This window comes from Loxodonta africana, chromosome 1 (genome assembly GCF_030014295.1).
Source record: "Loxodonta africana isolate mLoxAfr1 chromosome 1, mLoxAfr1.hap2, whole genome shotgun sequence".
Taxonomy (NCBI): Eukaryota; Metazoa; Chordata; class Mammalia; order Proboscidea; family Elephantidae; genus Loxodonta; species Loxodonta africana.
In genome coordinates this window covers 13,324,382-13,338,546 of record NC_087342.1, presented here as the reverse complement: position 1 = coordinate 13,338,546, position 14,165 = coordinate 13,324,382, and the positions used below count along the sequence as shown (strand labels likewise).

The 14,165-nt window shown below is 40.2% G+C and overlaps 1 protein-coding gene across 4 annotated transcripts in view; it reads left to right on the top strand.

Annotated features, from left to right (window-relative positions):
* HSPBAP1 (HSPB1 associated protein 1) overlaps positions 1-14,165 on the top strand; it is an 83,414-nt gene that overhangs the window by 40,551 nt on the left and 28,698 nt on the right. For 3 of the 4 annotated variants that reach the window (XM_064290577.1, XM_023551706.2, XM_003412823.4), the window contains exon 4: positions 7,308-7,444. The exons of the other annotated variant lie outside the window; for it this stretch is intronic. In XM_064290577.1, coding sequence (XP_064146647.1) covers positions 7,308-7,444 — 137 coding nt within the window. The remainder of the gene's footprint in view (positions 1-7,307; positions 7,445-14,165) is intronic. 4 annotated transcript variants of the gene reach the window in all.

Sequence of the window (14,165 nt, the reverse complement as noted above, 5' to 3'; positions counted from 1 at the left end):
GGTATTGTGCAGTTCTCCTCCATTTTGTGATCTCATATAATTTTCCTATGTGTCGTAAATCATAGACTCCATGCCTAAGGTTATGATCCTATTTGGAGGGTGAGCTGTCTGTTATGTTAATGAGGCAGGACACAGTCTACAGGATTCGGTTGTATTTTGAGTCAATCTCTTTTGAGATATAAAAGAGAGAAGTGATCAGAGAGGAGAGGGACCTCATCACCACCAAGTAAGAAGAACCAGGAACAGAGTACATCCTTTGGATGTGGGGTGCCTGTGCTGAGAAGCTTCTAGACTAGGGAAAGATTAATGACAAGGACCTTTCCCCAGACCCAACAGAGGCAGAAAGGCTTCCACCAGAAAGCTGGCCCCCTAATTTGGACTTCTAGCCTCCTAACCTGTGAGAATAAATTTCTGTTTGTTAAAGCCGTCCACTTGTGGTATTTCTGTTACAGCAGCACTAGATAACTAAGACAGGTACCAAAGCTGAGGAAAGATGAATGCAGAAACTAGATTCACTTTGTATGTAACATTTTGAAATAAGAGATAAGTAAGCGTATTTGTATATATACGTGTAGAGTTTTCGTACATATATGCTACATATATACAAGTGAGACAGTCAAGCTATGGACCTATATTGGTGTATGTATTGCTGGCCCAAACGTCATGAGTGTTAATGGTGTTGGTGTCTTCATTTTTCAAAATAGTGATAACTCTTGGTAAAGCTACAGAAATACAAAGTGTATCTTCCCTAATTTATTTAGTTAATTATGTTTTTGGAGATTTCAGTATGTATTAAAACCATGCAAAAATACTTTGATGATGTGTGAGTTAGAGTTAGAGCAACTGGCAGATAATGAAGAACAGATTTTTCAGCTCTGTGAAAGTTGAGTGAACTTCGGTGTGTGGGGCTGCATCCATGGCCCCATCCACTTACTGCCAGTAGCACCGTTCCCCATTCGTTGTGACAACCAAAAATATCTCCACTTTTTTTTTTAACAGTGCCATCAAAAAGACAGTACTTTCCGTTAGTTGCCACGTATGCAAAATAGGTATGTTGTTGTTGGGTGCCATCGAGTTGGTTCCAACCCATGGTGACCCTATGTACAACAGAATGAAACACTTCCCAGTCCTGCGCCATCCTCACAATCATTGCTATATTTGAGCCCGTTGTTGCAGCCACTGCATCAATCCATCTCGTTGAGGGTCTTCCTCTTTTTTTCTCACCCTCTGTTTTATCAAGCATGATGTCGTTTTCTAGGGAACTGGTCCCTCCTGAAAACATGTCTAAAGTATGTGAGACCAAGCAAGTCTTGCCACCCTCCCTTCTAAGGAGCACTCTGTCTGTACTTCTTCCAAGACAGATTTGTTTGTTCTTCTGGAACTCCTTGGTATATTCAATATTCTTCGCCAACACCATAATTCAAATGCATCAGTTATTCTTTGTTCTTCCTTATTCATTGTCCAGTTTTCACATGCATATGAAGCAGTTGAAAATACCATGACTTGGGTTGCATCTTAGTCCTCAAAGTGATATCTTTGCTTTTGAACACTTTAAAGAGGTCTTTAGCAGATGTGCCCAATGCAACACGTTTGATATCCTGACTGCTGCTTTCCTGGGCATTGATTGTGGATCCAAGTAAAATGAAATCCTTGACAACTACATTATTTTCTCTGTTTATCATGATGTTGCTTATTGGTCCAGTTGTGAGGATTTTTGTTTTCTTTATGTTTTGGTATAATCCATACTGAAGGCTGTGTCTTTGATCTTCATCAGTAAGTGCTTCAAGTTCTCTTCACTTTCAGTAAGCAAGGTTATGTCTTCTCATATCACAGGCTGTTAATAAGTCTTCCCCCAGTCCGGATGTCATGTTCTTCATATAGTCCAGCTTCTGAGATTATTTGCTCAGCATATAGATTGAATAAGTATGGTGAAAGGATACAGCCCTGATGTGCACCTCTCCTGATTTAAATCACGCAACATCCTCTTGTTCTGTTTGAACTACTGCCTCTTGGGCTATGTACAGGTTCCTCATGAGCATAATTAAGTGTTCTGGAATTCCTGTTCTTCACAGTATTATCCATAATTTGTCATGACTCACACAGTCGAATGCCTTTGTATAGTCAAAAAAACACAGGTAAACATCTTTCTGGTATTCTCCGTTTTCAGCCATGATCCATCTGGCATCAGCAATGATATCCCTCGTCCCATGTCCTCTTCTGAATCTGGCTTAATTTCTGGCAGTTCCCTGTCGATGTACTACTGCAGCCGCTTTTAAATGATCTTCAGCAAAATTTTATGTGTGCGTGATATTAATGATATTGTTCAATACTTTCCACATTCTGTTGGATCACCTCTCTTTGGAATGGGCTCAACTATGGGTCTCTTCCAGCTAGTTGGCCAGGTAGCTGCCTTCCAATTCTTTTGACATAAACAAGTGAGTACTTCCAGTGTTGAATCCGTTTGTTGAAACATCTCAATTGGTATTCTGTCAATTCCAAGAGCCTTGTTTTTCACCAATGCCTTAGTGCAGCTTGAACTTCTTCCTTCAGTACCATCGGTTCTTTATCATGTCCTGCCTCCTGAAATGGTTGAACATTGACCGAATCATTTTGGTACGGTGACTCTGTGTATTCCTTCCATCTTCTTTACATGCTTCTTGCTTCATTCAGTATTTCGCCCACAGAATCCTTCAGTATTGCAACTCAAGGCTTGATTTTTTTTTTCATTAGTTTTTTCAGTTTGAGAAATGTCAGGTATGTCCATCCTTTTGGTTTTCTAGCTCCAGGTCTTTGCACATTTCATTGTAATATTTTGTCTTCTTGAGCCACCTTTGCAATCTTCTGTTCAGTTTTTTACTTCATCATTTCTTCCATTCGGTTTGGCTACTCTGCGTTCAAGAGCCAGTTTCAAAGTCTCTTCTGACATCCATTTTGGTCCTTTTTTTTCTTTCCTGTCTTTTTAATGACCTTTTGCTTTCTTCATGTATGATGTCTTTAATGTCATCCCACATCTGAACAGGTCTTTGGTCATTAGTGTTCAATGCAACAAATCTATTCTTGAGATGGTCTCTAAATTCTGGTGGGATATATCAGTGTTGTACTTTGGCTGTCATGAACTTGTTTTAATTTTCTTCAGCTTCAACTTGAACTTGCATATGAGCAGTTGATGGTCTGTGCCACAGTTGGCCCCTGGCCTTGTTTTGACTGATGATATCAAGTTTTTCTCTCGCCTCTTCCCACAGAGGTAGTCATTTTGATTCCTGTGTATTCCATTTAACGAGGTCCGTGTGTGTAGTCACCATTTATGTTGTTCAAAAAAAGGTGTTTGCAGTGAAGAAGTCCTTGGTCTTGCAGAATTCTATCATGTGATCTCCAGTGTCGTTTCTGTCACCAAGGCCATATTTTCCTACTACTGATCCTTCTTTGTTTACAACTTTTGCATTCTAATCACCAGTAATTATCAGTGTATCTTGATTGCATGTCTGATCAATTCAGACTGCAGAAGTTAGTAAAAATCTTCAATTTCTTCATCTTTGCCATTTGTGTTGGTGTGTAAATTTGAGTAATAGTCGTATTAACTGGTCTTCCTTGTAAAACCTGTTGCCGTCTTGTAGGGGTATGCATATTATCCTATCACTGACAGCGTTGTACTTCAGGATAGATCTTGAAATGTTCTTTTTGACAATGAATTCGGTGCCTACCTTCATTTTAATAAGGATTCATTGAGATGACACATATAAAATGTAAGGATCAGGGACTCTGCTGTAAGGATTCAATAAACAGGTGAATGTAACTTGTTTTCAGTTGAAAGTAAAGGTCTAGACTAGAGATAAAAGTTTGGGAGTTACATACAGAGGTTGATCTAAGCACAGTAAAAAATCAGGCCAAAGCTAACAATATTAAATATAAGAGAGATAAATGTAGAATCCTATGGCTGTTTCCTAAAATCTGTAAGTCAACACTGAAGAGACATGGCTAGGCAACAGTTCATAAGAAAAGGATTTAATATTTTCTATTGGCTACAGGCAAGCCCAATATTATTCATGGTATAATTCACTTGGCTTAAAAAAAAAAAAAAAGTGCTGATACTGCAAGATCCAGGTCATGGGATGGAGCAGTCCCATACACAGGGTACTGTGTGGGCTGCGTCTGGAATTCAGTTTAATAGCCCTGCTTTAAGGGACCTGCTGACAAAGTAAAGAGGTTGAGAAAAGAACAACTAGAAGGATAAGTTAATGTTACTGAGCATAGATTTTAAAAATAAAGAAGACATGACAGTTTTTCACATAATTTAAAGACAACAATTCTTGGCAGAAATGAAAATAGACTTGTTTTCTGTATCCATAGGAGGCAGATCTAGGACGCTCCTCTGGAAGTTACCAGAAAGCAGACGGCAGTTTTGTAGTAAGCAGTCAACCAGACACTTGATTGTTTTTTTTCAGGGATGGTGTAGAATAGAATTTTATGGGGATAGATGACTTCTAATGCCTTTTCCAACTCTTGAAGTGGATGTGACAGTGGTCTCCCGTGTGTTACCACCCCACTCATTGCCTGTGCAGGATTAAATGATGTGGTAGCCAGACCAGGATCCCGTTTCTAGCAAAACTCAAAGCAGATTCCCCCTGGGCCATCACTCATTTTAGTAGCTGAACTCAATTAACAAGAACATACCAACTCTCAGAAACCTGTGGCAAAAAAACAAAATAGGTACACGAAATGCTATTTTCTGACATATTTACTTTGACTCACTCACCCTCTGCTACTCCATCTCTTTCCTCCACTGCTCTTTGGCTTTCCCAGCTGATCTGCACATGGATTTTAGGCAGTTTAGGACTCCCTAATCTGATCATTCTAAAATAATTTTGGTTTTTTAGTCATTACTCTGCCAGAGAAGAGGTCAGGACAGCCTTAGTTTTTCGTGCAGTAACCCCTCACCCTGTAGAAAAATCTTCCTTCTGTGGTTCTTTCTGAAGCAGGGTTCTAGAACACAGAGTTTTTCACCTGGGGTCCATCAGCTCCCTGAAACTAGATATGAAATTTTGTGTGTATGTGTATTTCTCTGAGGAGAGGGGCCTTGGCATTCATTCATTAGCTTTCCCAAAGGGTATATGTATAAGAAGATTAAGAACCACTGAACCAGCCTCTTCTTAGTGTTACCTGATTAGGGTCCGTACCCTGGAGCAGTCAAGCCAATGAAACATACTCCAAGTCAGAAAGAGTGAGAAAGTTTATTAAGGAGATGTCTACATCACTGGGGACCCAGCAGCAACACAGCCTGTCTCTATGGAGTCCCAAAAAGCAATTTTGACATTGGAGCTTATATAGAATCTTACAAGAGTTACAAGTGTCTTTGTAGTCCCCTGCCAGACATTTCTTTATTAGGCTAAAGATATCCATATCTGATACCTGGGCTCCAACTTTCCTGTGGAGATTGTATGCCACAGGTAGTCCGGACAGAACAAAAGGTTATTTGCATCGGTTTTAAAAAAAGAACAAAGTCATTAACAGAGGTATGTGAAGGAGGCAGGCAGAGGAAGAACAACTTATAGGTTTATGACGGCCTTAGTTACGTTAAGCTCTCAGTTGCCCATTTTGAAAAAGGAGAAAACATACTGGGGAGTATTGGGGTCACGTTAGCCAAGGCGAGTCTCCTTTTTTTCCTGTTTATACTGATGTCTTTTAGCTAAATTTCTCAAACTGAAGTGTGGTGAATTAGCACCAGGTTAACTGGAACCCCCCCCCCCACCCCACCCCAAGCTCCCTTATTTCAAGGCATTTGACATATTAGACTGAAGCGTTCTGTTTAGGGGCTGTCTGCCTTAATAGACCTAAACGGTAAGGCCCCAGCACCCAGCATCATACCAGGTATGTGGTAGATGCTCAAAAATATTGACCTGGACGTTTACCCCTGAGAAGCCAGCAGATTCTCCTCCCCCCCCTCCCAGCAGCCGTGTTTTAAGCCAGGCACTGTGTTGAGCACTGGGGATACAGCTGTCAGCTCTCTGCATGGAGCTTAGGGGCTCTGTCCGGAGGAAGCACGATTTTGGCCACCCGCGGAGCTGCTGCACGTGAGCCCCGTGCATTTACAGTGGTGCTGACCTTGCCAGAGCTCCCCTGCGCTACCAGAAATTAGTTAGGTGCACATATTCAGCTGTTTTTGTCCCTCAGAAATGAAAACATGCTTCCTAGTCGTCCTCAAAATGATCCGTTAAAGGTCTCTTCAGAATCCTCTTTCTTTAATAATACAGCTGTTAATGGTTTGCCTCTAAAAATAGAAAACAGATCGCAGACCCTGATGAAAGACGTGTCAGCGTTTAGGTCCGTGTTCTGCACGTAGACTTTCTTTTTTCTTTTTTTTTTTAAATACAATAGGAAAAACTCATGATTTAAAAAAAAAAAAAAGCAAAAAGTTTCATGCCTGGTTCACTAGTTTTTTCTTTTTTTTTCCTAGCTTATGAATATTTTAACACATGGATTTGGGTTCCTGTCTGACCCTCTTTTCCTGTTGACTTTTCAGTATAAGCTGTTTCCGGTAGTTGACTTAGCCATCAAACCAGGCATAAAGAGAGCCCAAGTCTAGAGCACTGTGTAGTCTCTGTCTGAGAATTGATTACACTTAGGAGTACATCCCTTTTGGAAGTATGCCAAGTTGTCTGTGGATATGTGGTTCAGAATACATGCTGTGACACCCCTACTGGGAGATCGTGATTCCGTAGGTATGCACGAAGGCTCTGACATCCATTCGTTTTCAATAACTCCGTTAATGTAGGAGAAAGCTTCTTTTATGTGGCATTTGAGGTGTAAAAAGTTAATAAGTTACTTATGCCCAGAGATGTCCGCACTGCTTCCAGGGAAGACGACTTTCTGACTTCCTAAATTGAGCTGCTTAAGGGTCATTAAATCTATTTTTTAAAGTACTATTTCCATTGCCGCTGCCAGCAACGCTGTTCCCCCTGGCTACCTGCCTAATTATGTCTGTTATGTATTACCAGTCTCCTGCCTCTAAACTGTGAGCTTCATCAGGGAGGCGCGTTTGTTTTGTTCATTGACTAATTACAAGCTTCTAGAACAGTGCCTGGCACACTGAGTATCTACTCAGGAAGTATCTGTTGAATGACTACTTAGTACTAGTGAGATAATTCAGATGTTATTGGTTAAAAACATCTTGGAGGGCTCTGAGATCTAACCTCCTCTATCTGTAGACTATCCCAAGTACCAAAACCAGGGATGCAAGTGGAAATGCACGAGACTGCTGTATAGAGGAGTTGGGTAGCTCTTGATGGACTGTAACTTTATTTTCAAAACAGGATGTGCTATGGTCTGACTTCGGGTTTCCTGGAAGAAATGGACGAGAGAGTACGTTATGGATTGGCTCCCTGGGGGCCCATACCCCCTGTCATCTGGACTCTTACGGTTGTAACTTAGTATTCCAGGTACAAGGAAGGTAATGTGTGCGCGTGTATGTTGCACAGGATGGAGAGATGAGTACTGAGCAGGTGGCAGGATCCCAGGGTTTAGTCCCAGGTCCAACCCTGTCACCTGCTTGGTGGCCATAACAAAGCTCTTAAATCTCTGGTCCTGTTTCTTCCTTTATGAAATGAGGGGAAAATTTAAATGGTGGTTTTCCATATGTGCCTCATAGCCCTGATGAAGATTGCCTCCAGAAAGCTGATCCTAGAACCCCAGGATTTCACTCCCAGTTCAGGTAGACAGCTCTCTACTTAGCTCTTTTACAGACTTATAGTTTTTAAATTTTTATTTGAAAGTTCTTCAAACTTAAGTAAGTGCAGAGCAGTTGCGTTGAAAAAAAGAGGCTTCGCTTCTACCCTTAGGCCCCTGAGGGGATGCCAGGAGCCTGGTTTGAAAAATGTGGCCCAGATGGTATTTATGGCCACTTTCAACTATAAATTTTAGTTTGTGCCTACCAGTAGACACAGGTCAATTTTCGTCTGCATCTATCTGAAGACCATAATAGATAGAAGGGCCAAGTCAAGCAATACTTTTGACAGTCCCTGGTTCCAGGAGTTACGTGAAAGTGTGTTTCGGCCTCAAGGAGGATATACTCACTACGCTATAGATGCGGCCTTATTTCCCCCAATTAATGATGCCCAGTCTCCTCCTGGCCTTCAGGACATGTACAGGGCAGCACAGAGGGAAAAAAAGAAATGGCCGTGTGCGAGTTCTCAGACTCTTTAGACACAAAAAAGGTTATGAGTGGACCTGAGAGAAACAATAAGTGCATGATTATATTTCACACGTGAGGAACTCCAAAACTACAAGATGACATAAGGTGGTCTACACCTTCATTCATCAAGACTGTTTTAATAGGTCTAGAACATGTCAGGTACATGGCTATGCACTGGGGATGCAGCAATGAATAGAGTGGGCCTGGTGCCTGCCCTTGTAGAGTTAAGAGTCTGAACCTTCAGCTTGGTAAGAGGGGTATCATTTTAAGTAGCCACTTTCCATGTGTTCTAAATTGGGAAATAAGCCAAAGAAATTTCAGTTGGGGGAAAAAAATGAGGAAAAAAAAATTACCTGAGTTCTTTCTGTGATATAAGGTTAATAGAGCTTTATTTTAGCTTTGCAATAGAGCATATTTTCTGGCCTCATATAGCTCTGGATTAGTACAGTAAATTTTCACTAAATATTCATTGAGCCCCCTCCAGCACAGGTACCAGGTGTTCCTGTAAGAGCAGAGATGAACAAGTAAGATACCCTCTCTACCCTAAGAGTTTACAGCTAGGGTTCAGGCAAGCGCGCGGAGAGCTGTGCTGTGAGGCAGAATGTACCTGCTCTTGAGGAAGGTTTCACAGAGCTGTGGAACGGAAAACTTGAAGAGATCTTACTCCTGTTAGAAAGATCGGGGAAGATTTTATAGAGGGGCTGTCATTTGTGATGGGCTTTCAAGGGTAGATTAGCATTGAGAAGACAGAGGTGGGAGGGCCAGAGGGACCAGCATGAGCTGAGCCCTGGGAAGCAGACCCTGTGAGTTGTGCAGTTGGAGCATTGGAGCCAGAGAGATTGTGCTGGAAAGGCAGGTTGGAGCTTGAGGCGTGAAGTGTCTTGATTCCCAGGCTGCGGGTCAGGGGATGACGTGATGATTGACTACTTGTTCTGCTTAACAGGAGAAGGAAGCATGCAGCTTGTATGGGACTGTTATCATTATGGCTATTCCTTTGGGAAATACAGCCGTGATGCAGGGGAAGGAGCCTGGACCTGGAGAACTGAGGAGATGTGGGACCTAGTTCTGATTCCATCACTAACTGCTAGCCCCATCAGTGTCACTGAGCAAGCACGGGGTGTCTCTTCCACTCTTGTGAAAATGAGATTAGACTGATAATCTCTAAGAGCCCTTCCAACATTCTAAACTTTCTATGATTATTAGTATTTTTGGAGTCTGAGTAGGAAAATATGTATTTCAAGGTAGTTATCAAGGTGAATTGCACTTGCAAATAATTGGTGGTAAGGGAACTCAGTTTTTTTTTTTTTTTTTTAATTGTGCTTTAAGTGAAAGTTTCTCATACTAAAATTTATACACGCATTGTTATGTGACCCTAGTTGCTCTCCCTATAATATGACAGCACACTTCTCCTTTCCACCCTGGATTTCCCATGTCCATTCAACCAGCTCCTGTCCTTTTTGCCTTCTCTCGCCTCTGGACAGGAGCTGCCCATTTAGTCTCATGTATCTTTTATCCAATTGAGCTAAGAAGCGCACTCTTCACAAGTATCATTTTATGTCTTATAGTCCAATCTAATCTTTGTCCGAAGAGTTGGCTTCGGAAATGGTTTCACTTGTGGGCTAACAGAGTCTGGGGGCAGTATCTTATGGGGTCCCTCCAGTCTCAGACCGTTAAGTCTGGTCTTTTCATAAGAATTTGAATTTTGCAACCCACTTTTCTTCTGCTCCCTGAGGGACTCTCTGTTGTGTTCCCTGTCAGGGCCGTCATTGGTGATAGCCGGGCACCGTCTAGTTCTTCTGGTCACAGGCCGATGGAGTCTCTGGTTTATGTGGCCCTTTCTGTATCTTGGGCTAATATTTTCCTTGTGTCTTGTGTTCTTCATTCTACTTTGTTCCAGGTGAATTGAGACCAATTGATGTATCTTAGATGGCTGCTTGCTAGCTTTTAAGACTGCAGACGCCACTCACCAAAATGGGATACAGAACATTTTCTTAATAAACTTTGTTGTGCCAGTTGACCTAGATGTTCCCTGAAACCATGGTCCCCAGACTCCCACCGCTGCTACTCTCTCCCTTGAAGTGTTTGGTTGTATTCAAGAATCTTCTTAGCTTTTGCTTTAGTCCAGTTGTGCTGACTTCCCCTGTATTGTGTGTTGTTCTTCCCTTCATCTAAGATAATTCTCATCTACTATCTAATTAGTGAATACCCCTCTGTTTCCCTCCCACCCTCGTAACCATCAAAAAATGTTTTCTTCAGTGTTAAACCTTTTCTCGAGTTCTTATAATAGTGGTCTCTTACAATATTTGTCCTTTTGCAACTGACTGATTTCACTCAGCATAATGCCTTCCAGATTCATCCATGATATGTTTTGCAGATTCATTGTTCTTCTTTATTGTAGCATTTCATTGTGTGAATTTACCACAATTTCTTTATCCGTTCATCCGTTGATGGGTACCAAGGTTGTTTCCATCTTTTTGCTATTCTAAACAGTGCTGCAGTGAACATGGGTGTGCGTTATATCGATTCATGTGAGGGCTCTTATTGCTCTAGGATATATTCCAAGAAGTGGGATTGCCGAATTGTATGGTAGTTGTATTTCTAGATTTTTAAGGCAGCACCAAATGGATTTCCAAAGTGATTGTACCATTTTACATCCCACCAGCAGTGTGTAAGTGTTTCAGTTTCTCCACAACCTCTCCAACATTTATTCTTTGTGTTTTTGGATTAATGCCAGTCTTATTGGGGTGAGATGGTATCTCATTATAGTTTCGACTTGCGTTTCTCTAATGACTTGTGATCGTGAGCATTTCCTAACGTATCTTTTAGCTGCCTGAATGTCTTCTTTGGTGAAGTGCCTGTTCATATCGTTTGCCCATTTTTTAATTGGGTTGTCTTTTTGTTGCTGAGGTTTTGCAGTATCTTATAAATTTTACAGATTAGATGCTGATTGAATTTGTCGTGCCAAAAATTTTTCCCAGTGTGTAGGTTGTCTTTTTACTCTTTGGTGAAATCTTTGGATGAGCATAGGTGTTTGATTTTTAGGAACTCCCAGTTACCTAGTTTCTCTTCTGGTGTTTGTACATTCTTAGTAATGTTTTGTGTACTGCATATCCCATGTATAAGGGCTCATAGCGTTGTTCCTATTTTTTCTTCTATGATCTTTATTGTTTTAGATTTTTTATTTAGGTCTTTGATCCATTTTGAGTTAGTTTTTGTGCATGGTGTGAGGTATGGGTCTTGTTTCACTTTTTTGCAGATGAATATTCAGTTATGCCAGCACCATTTGTTAAAGAGACTGTTTTTTCCCCAGTTGATGGACTTTGGCCCTTTGTCAAATATCAACTGCCCATAAGTGGATGAGTTTACAGTCTGGATTCTCAATTCTATTCCATTGGTCCATGTATCTGTTGTTGTACCAGTACCAGGCTGTTTTGGCTACTGTGGTGGTATAATAGGTTCTAAAATCAGGTAGCATGAGGCCTCCCACTTTGTTCTTCTTTTTCAGTAATGCTTTACTTATCTGGGTCCTCTTCTCTTTCCATATGAAGTCGTGATTTGTTTCTCCATCTCATTAAAAAATGCCATTGAAATTTGGATCAGGATTGCATTGTATCTGTTGATCCCTTTGGGTGGAACAGACATTTTCACAATGTTGTCTTCCTATCCATGAGCAAGGTATGGTTTTCCACTTATGTAGGTCACTTTTGTTTTCTTGCAGTAGAACTTGCAGTTTTCTTTGTATAGGTCTTTTACATCCCTGGTTAGATTTATTCCTTAGTATTTTATCTTCTTGCAGGCTATTATAAATGGTATTGATTTGGTGATATCCTTTTCAAAGTTCTCTTTGTTGGTGTAGAGGAATCCAACTGATTTTTGTATGTTTTTCTTGTGTCCTGGTACTCTTTTGAACTCTTAGTTTCAGTAGTTTTCTTGTGGATTATTTGGGGTTTTCTGTGTGTAAGAGCATATAATCTACAAATAGATATACTTTACTTCTTCCTTACCTATTTGGATGTGCTTTATTTCTTTATCTAGCCTAATTACTCTGGCTAGGACCTCCAGCACAGTGCTGAGTAAGAGTGGTGATAAAGGGCATCCTTGTCCTGGTTCCTGTTCTCAAGGGGAGTGCTTTCAAACTCTGTCCATTTAGGATGATGTTGGCTGTTGGCTTTGTATAAATGTCCTTTATTATGTTCAAGAATTTCCATTCTATTTCTATTTTGCTGAGAATTTTTATCATGAATGGGTGTTGGACTTTGTCAAATGCCTTTTCTGCATCAATTAATAAGATCATGTGGTTCTTGTCTTTTGTTTTGTTTTGTTTATGTGATGGATTACAGTGATTGTTTTTCTAGTGTTGAGTCATCTCTGCATACCTAATATGAATCCCACTTGGTCATGATGAATTATTTTTTTGATATGTTGTTGAATTCCGTTGGCTAGAATTTTGTTGAGGATTTTTGCTTCTATGTTCATGAGAGGTATCGGTCTGTAAGTTTTTTTTTTTTTTTTTGTGGTGTCGTTATCCGGTTTTGGTATCAGGGTTATGCTGGCTTCATAGAATAAGTTCAGGAGTGTACCATCCTTTTCTGTGCTCTGAAATACCTTTAGCAGTAGTGGTGTTAACTCTTCTCTGAAAGTTTGGTAGAATTCTCTAGTGAAACCATCAGGGCCAGGGCTTTTTTTTGTTGGGAGTTTTTTAATTACCGTTTCAATTTCTTCTTTTGTAATAGGTTTATTTAGTTGTTCTACCTCTGTTTGTGTTAGTATAGGTAGGTAGTTTGTTTCTAGAAATTTGTCTTATTTCCTCTAGGTTTTCAAATTTGTTAGAGTACAATTTTTCATAGTATTCTGTTATGATTCTTTTTATTTCAATTGGATCTCTTGTGATATGCCCCGTCTCATTTCTTATTCAGATTATTTGCTTCCTCTCCTGTTTTTCTTTTATCAGTTTGGCCAATGGTTTATCAATTTTATTGATCTTTTCAAAGAACCAGCTTTGGGTCTTGTTAACTCTTTCAGTTGTTTTTCTGTTCTCTATTTCATTTAATTCTGCCCTAATTTTTTATTATTTGCTTTCTTCTCGTGCCCGAGGGCTTCTTTGTTGCTCTCTTATTTGTTCGAGTTGTAGGGTTAATGTTTTGATTTTGGCCTTTCTTCGTTTTGGATGTGTCCATTTATTGCCATAAGTTGACTTCTGAGCACTGCTTTTGCTGTGTTGCAAAGGTTCTGGTAGGATGTATCTTCAGTCTCATCTGATTCTGTGAATTTCTTTATCCCATCCTTAATTTCTTCTATAACCCAGTACATTTTAAGCAAGAGGTTTTTCAGTTTCCACGTATTTGATTTCTTTTCTTGCTTTTTCTGTTATTAGTTTCTACTTTTAATAGCTTTATGGTCAGAAAGATGCTTTGTAATATTTTGATGCTTTGGATTCTGTTAAGGCTTGCTTTATGGCCCAATATGTGGCCTGTTCTGGAGCGTGATCCATATGTGTTAGAAAAGAAAGTATACTTGGCTGCTGTTGGATAGTGTTCTGTATATGTCCGTGAGGTCAAGTTGGTTGATTGTGGCATTTAGATCTTCTGTGTCTTTTTTGAGCTTCTTTCTGGATGTTCTGTCCTTCACTGAAAGTGGTATGTTGAAGTCTTCTACTATTATTGTGGAGCTGCCTATCTCTTTTAATGCTGTCCTTGGGTGCATAAATGTTTATTATGGTTATGTCCTCCTCATGTATTGACCCTTCAATGATTATATAGTGCCCTTCTTTATCCTTTCTGGTGGATTTTACGTTAAAGTCTGTTTTGTTAGTTAATATTGCCGCTCCTGCTCTTTTTTGATTTTTTATATATTTTTTTCCATCTTTTGAGTTTTGGTTTGTTTGTGTCTTTGGGGTGTATCTCTTGTAGGCAGCATATAGATGGATCATGTTTTTTATCCATTCTGCCACTCTCTGTCTCTTTATTGGTGCATTTAGTCC